Raw genomic sequence first — 11,828 nt, forward strand, 5'->3', positions numbered from 1 at the left:
AATTTTTTATCATGATAATTCAATTAACAGAATAATTTGTTAGTTCATTTCATCCTATACTGCGCCTCAATTCATTTTATAATTTGTTATAATTGAATTATTATAATAAAATCATATATAAGATAAATTCAATCATGTTCATGTTCATGTTCTTTTTGATGATATAATTTGGATTTATTATTTTTTATATTTCATGACATATTTCAAATTAATTTTATGTAATTCTATCTTATTATATTAATTTATTTTTAATTAAATTAGTTTATTCAAAAAATTAAATTATTATACCTACCATAGGTTAAAAATATAAATATCGTACTTAAATTTTAATCTAATTCACTGACATATAACAATGTCACTATTAGTACTATGAAAATTATCCCATGCAATGAAAAACTTTAATTGGAAATTCAAAGAGGCTGCTTGTTGGAAACTGGATATGGATTTAAATATAGTAATTATTTGAAAAATAATTGAATCTTTCTGATTTAATCCAAAATTAATCACAGTATTTAGTTGGCAAATAATTAAAACAAAAAGATATAACTTTAAATTATTTTATATATTTTAAAAAAATAATATAAAAGTAATTATCTAAATTATACTTCATTTTACTTTAGATATTTAACATTTTTGTTAGAATATATGTATATCATCACATTTCTTTATTGTTTTAAAGTTGAATCATTAATGTTCATAAAAAAATGTCATTAAATAAATACATGAGATGTGATTTGATTTTTAATTTTAAAATTTTCTTAATTTTAAAATCTCTAAATTCTTAAAATAAATTCTAAAATAAACAATGGTTGAATAAAAGATAAAGTGAAATTTCAAAAGTTTTAGACAATTTATACGATAATAATAGGAACGGTCAACCAGTGAAGATTTAACGACATAATAACAATTATGATTGATTCAACAGAGTAGGTTTATTGACAACAATAATGGCTTAGATATTTGAAATTTAAATATTTAAGTATTTTTTTAAATTTAAAAAATTTAAGAATTTTTTGAAAACTAAAATATTTACAGATATTAGTCAGGTATGCTAACAAATTAATTCGGATTAATCAGGATAAAATTTTGAATAGAGGGTAAAAAAAATATAATTTGAATATTTATTTTTCACTTTTAAAAATAAAAATAAAAGCCTATTTCACTTTCTCCTTTTCGCTTGTGTTATTTTAGACTCCATTTCATCGCGTTAGTTCTCTGAGTTTTCCACTGCGTTCTTTCCTACCTTTAACGTAGGAACTCTCACCGGAATTTCGTCGGAACGCCTTTACTCGTTTCTTTTTAGTCGTAAGGTCCTTTATATCTCAAATCTCTTTTTTTGTGAATATAATAACATAATTTCGTGTACATATGTGTTTTTGCGTGATCTAATTTTTGCTTTTGTTTGTAAATTAAAATGAAATAGTAGCTTGGATTAGTGCATATTCTTTAATTTTATTTGTTTCCTTTGTAGTTTAAATTAATCGATCTTCGATTCAGAATTGTTCATGTTCATGTTCATTTTTCTTTTTCTTTGGTTAAATTGTTTTTGTTTAGTTCTCGATGATTTTGAATTTTGGGGAGTAGATAAATTAATAAACACCTATAAGAGTTGTTTTTCAGCAGTTTGTTCAATCTGGATGTAAAGATTTGATATCATTATTGTTGTTTTTATTATATTTGGTTTGGGTTGCTTTAATGTTGCTGTTACTTTGGGGCTTAGGGCTATCTGTTGCTAATATAGAAGGATTTTAAACGAGTGAGACAAAAGGTTTATGTGGTATGCATAGATGTTCAAACTTTATTCTGCAATACACTTTTCTTTGGTGAGGTAAAATCACAAGTTATCAAAGAAAGGATATTTGATACTGATAGCACTTTTACTATCAGGTGCTATTAAGAATGTTGTTTACTGAGGTTGGAGAGGACTGAGGAGTTCTACAGCTTTGTTATTTGTCTATTGGAAAGAGAAAAAAAATTGAGTTCTTTAACCTTGGGTCGGTGAACATTTAATTAAGGGCTGCTTGGATAGCATAACTTGAATGACTGTACATGAACTCTTGGTTTATTCAGGGTTTTGATGAAGCTGCAGTCTAAACACTGATGATTATGACGTATAGATAGAGAGGGGAAGGGTATCCACATTGCTAGTTTGCTGCTTCTTTTCTTGATGCTTACAGTATTTTTGGTAATGTTAAAGATAAATATTGACCTCAACCATTTTTCTTGGATATTAAAAGTTTCTTCTGCCTGTGTTGAAATAGGAGGAACCTTCTTGATTTCAGACATTTGGTATTATCAGTTTGATTATATTTCATAGGTGAAAAGCACCTCTCCTTTTCTTATGAAAACAGTTTTTGTGGCCAATAAACCCTTGATGGTGCGGGTGCTAGCATTCTTGAACCCTGTAAATTTGTGTTACACTCTTTTCACACCATTGGATAAAGAGAGCCTAGCAACTCTTCCTCAAATTAACTAATCATGTGTTTTTCTTTACCATCTACTGAATGAAAGTAAGTTAATCTGCATGGCTAGCTAATATATCTCTGTCACTGAAGTGACAATTTGATATGATGTTCCATAACTTACTACCATGTTGGTATTAAGTCCGGATGGATTTCGCATTTCATTTATATTAATGTCTACTTAATTTGATATTTCATAATCTGCACGGCTAGCTTTTATCATTTCCCTGAGCCTGTTTTGACGGTGGCCAATAATCTCTAATTCTGAACAGTCATATCTATCTATAGTTCTCTCTCTCTCTCTCTCTCTCTCTATGTTCTATATATGTTTGTATTATATAATTTCAATAATAACTTTTAGGGATGATGGAACAAATGCCCCCCTGAACCTTAGTAAATCTTCCAATGTAGCACCTATACTTTAAAAATGTCGATTTTGGTATCATTTTATTTACTAATGTGGTATATTCCATTAACACCGTTAGTTTTTTAAACAACATGGTACCAAACCAACCGAGAAATGACACGTGGCAATTTTTGTCATGTCATCTTACATGTCATGAACCATAAATGGCACCCTTAAGAAGCCAAAAGTTAATTTCCCAAAATAAATTTTTAACCAAAATGAAAGAAAATAACATTAAAGGAACCCTAAATTAATTTTTAACACACCATGAGAAAATCTCCAAATTAAAAAGAACCCTAAATTCAGCTTTGGTAATTTCTTCCATCTCCAAATATTCCAAACCTTCCAAAAGTCATCCAAATCCTAGAGCTTTCCCAGTTTTCTGCATGGATTACCTGGAGAAGATCATTCATCCTGTGGAGTCGAGCTGGCCTCGCCACATCTCTATTTTGGCTTCAACACTGGTGATACATTCAGTAAATTATAGCAATACCAGTTTAGGAATTGTTTTGCTTTTACCTCTCATTACAATGTTTTTCATAGCAATCCCAAGTCCAACCCACTAGATGGCTCAGTTAAGATTGAAAGGTACAAAAAGAGATTGGAATCTGTTCTTCAACACACTTTTATGGAATTTGAAGTTGTAGGACAATGTAAGTTCTATTGCCGGTGAAGTAGATAAACGGGATTGAAGGTCTGGATTTCATGCAGATGCTGCTGGAATGATTGCAGGGAAGCAGCTAAAAGACTGGATCGAAGTTGATGCCTTTTTTATATCAGAAATTGGCTTTTATTTTCCATAAACAAATGGCTTATTTGAAGCTCAATTAAGAACCTATGCTTACCAACATTAGGGAATGGCAAATTTAGTCATTTTGCCGATTTTTTTTTTAGAAGAACAATTTCAAACTGATAGGATTTTTTATTTCTTAAAAGACTATGTTTTCCAATCGTCAATAGGGTTATCAAAGTGATATGATTTCTGATTTTTGTGTTCAAAACCGTTTAATTATTTCAGAGAACTCAATGTTTTTTTCTTCAATCGAGTAAGTGGAGTTTTGAATCATCTGAATGGTTATTTCAATCAACAATTTATTTATTTGTTATTTTAAATTTTGTTAATGTGAAAAGTTGGGAATATTTGATTTTTAGCTCCTTAAAGGTTGCTGAACAGGTTGATGATGTGCAAAAAGCTAAAATATGTTATTCTTTATGGCTGGATGCCATGACATTTAAGAAAAAGCTAATGGCGTTAGGGGGCAGGTACCACATTAGTAGGCAAAATAAAACTTCGGGTGGCAAAATTGATCCTTTTAAAGTACTGAACCTCATTGGATGATTTGCTAAAATTCAGGGGCCATTTGTGCCATTATCCCCCCTTATTAGTGGACATAAGTATTCAACTTTGGCTTCTGTTTTTTCCTGTTAGGATATAGTGTTTCACTTTTAAACTAGAAGTTTGTGACTTTTGTTCTTGCACTATGATGAGATATTCTGTTCAAGGAAAAGTTTTCTCACTACATTTTCTCATCTTATGTTAGATTTTAAAAATGTATAATAACATGGGAGCCCAGCCTGGGGTACCAAGACCGCCAACAAATCCTCAGCCAAATCCTTTTGGTAATTCATTTTATGGGGCTGGTTCTGGTCTTATACGTGGTGGTCTGGGTGCATATGGAGAGAAAATTTTGGGATCAAGTTCCGAGTATGTGCAAAGTAATGTAAGTGGCATGCTGTCGCAGTTATTGATTATATTTTACTTTATTGTTATTTTGATATGCTAAATTAACTAATGTATCCCTTCTCTCCTTGTTGTAGCACAGTATATCTATTTGGAAATTGTTATTCTAGGATATTGTTAAGATCTTATGTCGATTTTAAATCAAATTTTGGGATCCCAAATCATTTTCCACATAGAATTTACTTGTTTAACGATATTTGAATTGTCTGCTTGTGGAAGCCCTGTCGCTGTTCCTGGGATGTATTCACTTTGTAACTGTTCATCATTTCTGAAATTCTCCAAATTTATGAATATTGTTCTTGCTTCATAATATTTTTTTATTTCTTTTTCTCCACCTTGAACTGAACAGATAAGTAGATACTTCTCTGATCCCCAGTACTACTTTCAAGTGAATGATCAGTATGTGAGAAACAAATTGAAGGTTGTTTTACTGCCATTTCTGCACAGGGCAAGCATATGTTCCCTTTTCTGTTTCTTCTAAGTTTTTGTTTTATCTACCTTCTAATACTTTCTCTTTTACTTCAGGGCCATTGGACAAGAATAACTGAGCCAGTAGGTGGAAGGCTTTCCTATAAACCCCCAATTTATGACATAAATGCACCGGACTTGTACATCCCATTTATGGCGTTTGGCACTTATGTCGTTCTTGCTGGATTGTCACTTGGCCTTCAAGGAAAGTAAGTAATTTTTACTACTTCTGTTTCCAAATTTTGCAATGTGAATTTTAGTGGTTTGAAATCCATGTCTTCCTGCTTTGTTGTAATCTTTAATTAGATGACTTCCAAACACTCGTTACTAACGGTAACTATGTGATTTGAGGGGTCTTAACTCTGTTTTTTCCTCTATGCGACAATCCTTTGCTCACTAGAGAGGCTTTCTCTTGTGCTCTCTTGGGTTCTGAAAGAAACCGCCAATACCTTTAATATCAATGTATGCTGCATCTAACATCTCTTATTCTATAATTGTCCCTGTGAGATTAGGGTAAGTCAACTAGTTTTTTTGTTCTGTAGATGGTGCTACCGAATTATGAAGGAAAAAGAAATGGCTATTATTGTTCTCGTGCCTTATCCCTCACTACCTGACATTTTTCTTTAGTTTTGCTTATTTTGGGAACTTGGGATAGAATCTTCTCTGAAACATAAGCTTCAATGTTAATGTTCATTCCTTAAGATCTGTCCTTTTTAACCTCAGTTTTTACGTATTATTACTTGGAAAGAGCATTTAGATCAAAGTTGCTCTCTTTCCCCCCACCTAATGATTTCTATCTATGATTTCCACCAGGTTTAGCCCTGATGCACTTAACTGGCTGTTTGTTAAGGGATTACTTGGATGGTTTCTGCAAGTCATGCTGCTGAAAGTAACATTACTATCATTAGGTAGTGGCGAGGCACCATTACTCGACATTCTGGCATATGCCGGGTATGCTTTCACTGGAATGTGTTTGTCTGTCCTCGGAAGGATCATATGGAGATACTCGTACTACTTTTTGATGCCATGGACATGCTTATGCATGGGAGTTTTCTTGGTGAAGACAATGAAGCGAGTCCTGTTTGCCGAGGTTAGAAGTTACGATTCCAGCAAGCACCATTATCTCTTACTCTTTATTGCCCTTGCTCAATTTCCACTTTTCATATGGCTTGGCAACATCAGTGTTAATTGGTTTTTCTGAAACCGCATCATTGTCTGAATTGTGTTTATACAGTTTTAACATGCTTTTAGGCAATATTACTTCAGTTTATTTCTTCTCTGGTAAAATATTTTTTCCAAATTAAAAAAAAACCAATAGTTTTACCTTGTACTGCTTTGAGGGTTAAATCTGTAAGATCCAAAATTAGAGTTAAATGCGTCAGAGAAATCTTTTATTCATGGAAGTGGCTAAGCCAGTTCCTCTAGCCTCTTGGGTTGATCTCGGATTAATCAAATATAAAATTTATAAAAAAAAACTATGAAATAATGGAAAACTATTTGGTTTTATATTTGTGGAAGTAAATATAAAGCTTGAGTTTTACTTTTAGAACCATGGGCGGAGTCACCTCTGGAAAGTGGGTTCAGTTAACATTTTAATTATTTTTGAAAGAATTTCTTTTATAAAAATATTAAAAATAAAATGAACACCATTTCAAAAAAAAAAATTACACCACATCAAAAGTAATTAACATTGCAATCTAAATAATTCTGAATCACAGAGTGATGACCGCGCATCAACTATTGACATTATTATTATTATTATTATTATGCTATCAAAGAGCAACGGTTATAATTGTATAGTGTTGTTTTTTTAATCAAATAATTGTATAGTCTTGTTGAAAAGCGATAAATCGGTTTTGTATTTGAAACATCTTCCCACAAGATTTAGTCAAGTGTTAAGGATTCAACTGAAAGAGATCGACCTATTGCTGAACCCTGTCTAATAAGTTACATTAAATAAGATTATAGCATTTTTTAACGTAAAATAATTGTAAAGAGAATCATCATCTTTACTTGTCTAAATTGTTAGTTTGTTCTAAATTTTTAGCACTATAATTTTAATTTGAATAAACTTACATATATCATACAGTTCAAACTTAAATTATCCATAGGAAATATTTCACATGTAGGGATAAAGCATAGAGGTCATTGTTCTCCACTTTTTTTTTTTATTAATTTTATCTATAATTTTTTGTGGTTATTGGTATCTTTATTCCTTCCGTGAGCCTTGACTAGGACTGTAAACGAACCGAACGCACACGAACGGAGGTATGTTCATGTTCGTTCATTTAATAAATAAACGAACATAAACGAACACGAACATAAACAAACAAATTTTTTTTGTTCATGTTCGTTTATTAAGGAATATAACTTGTTCATGTTCGTTCATTTAATAAATAAACGAATATAAACGAACACGAACATAAACGAACACGAACATAAATGAACACGAACATAAATGAACACGAATATAAACGAACATAAGCGTTGGAGACCCTACCTTCCATTGTTCTTTCATGAAAAATAGTCGACAATGCAAATCAACCAAATCTACAGTGATAAATAGCGTAAGAGCTGATTAGCAGTGATGAAATGTTTGAAGATATCAAATATTTCGATCGATCTTTTAAAGATATTAAATGATTCACACGACTTTAATTTAACGATATAACATTTATCTTAGTGGTCCATGATTACATATAAACAATCATTTTCCACTACGTTATTCTAATAAATTCGCCGGCTAAAAGTTTTGTGACATCAATGTCAGACTTTAGTGAGGTTTGTTAATAATTGTCCTTTCCGTTGGCAGAGTAGAAAATTTAACAACATGAAGATTTCGAACGGTACAAATTGGACTACAAGGCAATAACATATATCCGAAATCCCTTCGATGCTACATATCGTAACTGATATTATTGCTAAACCACCATTCAAAATTTTAACGTACCTAAAGTCTACCCTACAATTAAAGGTCACACAAGAACTATGAAAACAAAAGTTCATTGTCAAAGTGTATTTTCTACTTATTAATGGGTTCTTCCTGGAAAACCCATTACTTCCACTATTACACTATTTTGCATAAATTGCATAGAAACATTTGTTTTGTTTTATGGCAAATTCTATATATTTTTCTCTTTATTGATGCTCATATACTTCCGATTGTTACCTTTATCTTCCCATCTATTTCTAGAAAGAAGTATGATGTTTTCTTGAGTTTTAGAAGTGAAGATACCCGCAATAACTTTACATATCAACTATTAAGCCAAATAAAACAGAGAAATAGATGAAAGCATACCTGTAAAACTTCAGATTGCACTATAATATAACTTGTTTTGAAGCTTTCAACGATCGTCTCCACTCTATAGTGAACACTAGGGTTTGGGGGAAAAAGTGGGAAAATGAATATAGGTGTGAGGTGTCTCACGGGTTAACATATTAGATTTAATTTCCAAATAAAAATGGGTTAATTATGGAATTGGTCATCAGAATATTAGATTAATTAATATTTTTAAGATACTTACAAATTGGTCACCAAAATTGATTTAAGAAGGTTAGGCTAAACATAAATGAATGAACATAAACGAACATAACCGAACGAACATAAACGAACATAATCGAACGAACATAAACAAACATAATCGAACGAACATAACCGAACGTTCACGAACGTAAATGAACGAACGAGACCTATGTTCATGTTCGTTCATTTAATTAAACGAACACAAAATCTTGTTCATGTTCGTTCATTTAATAAATAAACACACATAAACGAACTTCCCACCGCACGGTTCATGAACGGTTCAATGAACGTTCAGTTCATTTACAAGCCTACCCTTGACCATTAAAATCACTCATTGGATTTCTAAATGTTTAGCACTATCTCAATCACTATAAAAGTAAAATGTTTATATTAATTTTATATGATAATATCTAAGATTAATAATACAAAGAAGACTCTTTTTTTAATAGTCTACAGTGATTACAAGATAATATATGTTCAAAATATTTTTTTAATTACTGATAGAACCTCCTACAAATGTAACTGTTCGAACTCAAAACCTCAATAAGTTTTATAAATGAAACTCTTAAATTAAAAATATAAAAATATTTGTATACAAGGAAAGTCGGTGAAATAGAGAAATGTGTGAATATTGGAATTTAAGTCGTCATCTGTTAATATATATATAAAGATGAATAGATGGTATTCAGTGCATCAAGGCTTTTTTTGTGGAAGCAAGGAGTAAAACATGTGATACAAGAGCAATAGATGGCATACCCAGCTTCACCCGAAACGCCCTAATTCCAACCCTTCTCCTCGACAACAATTCTCGAAGGCGGTCGGAGATGCCCAGGGCTGCTTCTTTCAACTCTTTCATCCATCTCTTCACCTTATCTTTGTACCCATTTTGCTCCGTGAAATGGTAACTGTTCAAAAACGCACGTCTAGCTTGCCAATAATCGCGACCGCTGCGGTTGCCGCTCCCATAGTCGTCTTCCCATTTATCGGTGAGTTTGAGACGATGCATGTCGGACCAAGAGCGGATTATGGCAGCCGGAGTGACTTTGGTGCTTGGCATGAGGGAGGAAGATCAGGTCTGAGAGGGGTTGGATTTGAAGATATAAAGCGGAGGAGGTTTGTTTGGTTGGAATTTGATAGTCACGTAAAATGAGATTGTTTGGTGGTTGGACCAAAGGCGTTGAAAAGGCAAAAGCTGGTGGCTTTGGTTACATCAAAAAATGAATGTCTTCCGTATCCAAACAAGACCTAAAGAGTGTAATTAATTTAACTAACATTTGAATCAAGTAAACGGTTGATGGTGTTGGATGTGGAAATATATAGACTTGTTTTGACTTCAACAGATTTTAGTAACCTCCATTCCACGTGTTAATATAAGACTGGTGAGGCTCATAAGATGAGGCAGGGGATTTTTGTTCCGCCTCACTCGTTAGTAGGAATAATACTGGTTCAAATCAAATCCGAAAAAAAAATACAATTAACGTTTTCTTTTATCATTGAATCCACTTGATAAGTTCTAATTTATTTATATTTTAGATTTTAGTAAAATAATATTATATAATATTTTATAAAATCTAAAATTTAGTATAACCCATTTAAAAAATTAAATAAAAATTAATTCAAATTTAATTAAAAATCAAAGAAAATACAAACCCAACACAATACTTCAAATTGTTTTCTTAGAAAAAATGTTTTGGGGGATAATTGCATGTAAGTTTAGTAAATTTGAACCACCCCTCCACCCAAAAAGAAAAGGAAAAAAAACACCCTTTGGTGATAATTTGGTGAGTTCGAAACTAATCCACATTGAGTATTGAGCAAGGTTGATGCATGCAAGGCTAATAAAAGAATCTAGGCCCTCTGTTAAAGGTCCACCCAAAACTAAACTGTTCACAGCAAACTAAAGGCAAAGGCATTGCTCAAGCAGGTTTTCAATTGGCTTTGTTAAGTCTGGAATTATTTCCGACACATATCCAGACATGGGGTGGAAATAACTTTGAAAAATTGAACATACCCGAACTCATATCTCTACCTGTCACTCACATCTAAATCCGAGAAACATAGTGTCTAGGAATCTGGTTTTTGAATTAGGAGATTACAATAGTTTAAATAAGTTGAGTTTTTGACTTCTAGTAAGACTTTTCTGCAAAAGATAAAATTCTATCTAGAGATAGAGATTAAACAGAACCCAGAGACTTATCCTTTCTTATCATAAAAGACTTCTAAACAAATGAGACTTCTACGCGGCTGATTCTGACACTCCCCCTTAAGCTGATTCTTGAAAAACCTTGCTTGTTAGCCTCTTCATGCTCACATCTGCCAATTGATCCTTGGTAGAGATGAATGGAGTATACTCCCAAAGTCCCTATAAAATCTGTATCTGTATATGCTTCTAGTGTAATGCCTAAGTTCATTTGATGTTTGAATAGAATCCCTTTTCTCGACCGCCTTTCAAGTATTGTAATATCTTGTTTACTGTTTTGAGATGCGATTCTTTCAAATTATGCATAAATTAGCAGACTACACTTACTGCAAAGTCTATTTATGATCTAGCGTGTGCCAAAAATATTAATTTTCCAACCAGCCTTTGATAGAATCCTCTATCCACCATAGGTTCTTGTGGTGTATCACATAACCTATGATTAAACTCAATTGGCGTCTCAATTGGTTTGCAGCTCATTCTCCTCGTTTCTTTCAGTAAGTCAATCACATATTTCAGTTGAGAGATGAAGATTCTTTGTTTCAATAGACCACCTCAATGCCTAAGAAATGTTTCAACTTCCTTTGCTCTTTGATGTCAAATTCCTTCAAAAGATATTCTTTCATGTTCTTCATTCATTCAGTGTCATTACCTATAAATATGATGTCATCTACATATGCTAAAAGTGTTGTAACCTTTCTAATGTTCGAGTGTTTTATGAACAAGGTATGATCACCTTGACTCTGCTTATATCCCGGTAAGATCATTAACATAGCAGAGGAGTGTTTTGAGCCCATAAAGAACTTTCTTCAATCTACACATCATTCTTTTCTTAGATCCATCAAAATCATGAGGAACTTCCATGTAAATTTGCTCTTCAATATCACTATTGAGGAATGCATTCTTAACATCAAACTGTTGTAGATCCCTCTTAAAATTAGCTACCAAAGACAAGAATTCTTACTGTATTCATTTTTGCTACGGGAGCAAACGTCTTAAGATAATCAATGCCATAGGTTTGGATGTATCCT

At 32.2% G+C, this 11,828-nt stretch overlaps 1 protein-coding gene across 2 annotated transcripts; it reads left to right on the forward strand.

Annotated features, from left to right (window-relative positions):
* The first annotated feature begins 1,194 nt into the window (after positions 1-1,194).
* LOC120219392 (protein YIF1B-like) lies at positions 1,195-6,364 on the forward strand. 2 transcript variants are annotated; one of them, XM_039216209.1, is made up of 5 exons: positions 1,195-1,310; positions 4,410-4,589; positions 4,959-5,057; positions 5,135-5,286; positions 5,891-6,364. In XM_039216209.1, exons 2-5 carry the CDS (start codon positions 4,419-4,421, stop codon positions 6,276-6,278), a joined length of 810 nt encoding a protein of 269 aa, XP_039072140.1. In that variant the 5' UTR covers positions 1,195-1,310; positions 4,410-4,418; the 3' UTR covers positions 6,279-6,364. The 2 variants fall into 2 exon arrangements, with proteins under 2 accessions (XP_039072140.1, XP_039072141.1); XM_039216210.1 differs by having other exon boundaries at positions 1,195-1,305.
* The last annotated feature ends 5,464 nt before the right edge of the window (positions 6,365-11,828 follow it).

This window comes from Hibiscus syriacus, unplaced genomic scaffold, assembly GCF_006381635.1.
Source record: "Hibiscus syriacus cultivar Baekdansim isolate YM2019G1 unplaced genomic scaffold, ASM638163v2 tig00110206_pilon, whole genome shotgun sequence".
NCBI classification, from domain to species: domain Eukaryota; kingdom Viridiplantae; phylum Streptophyta; class Magnoliopsida; order Malvales; family Malvaceae; genus Hibiscus; species Hibiscus syriacus.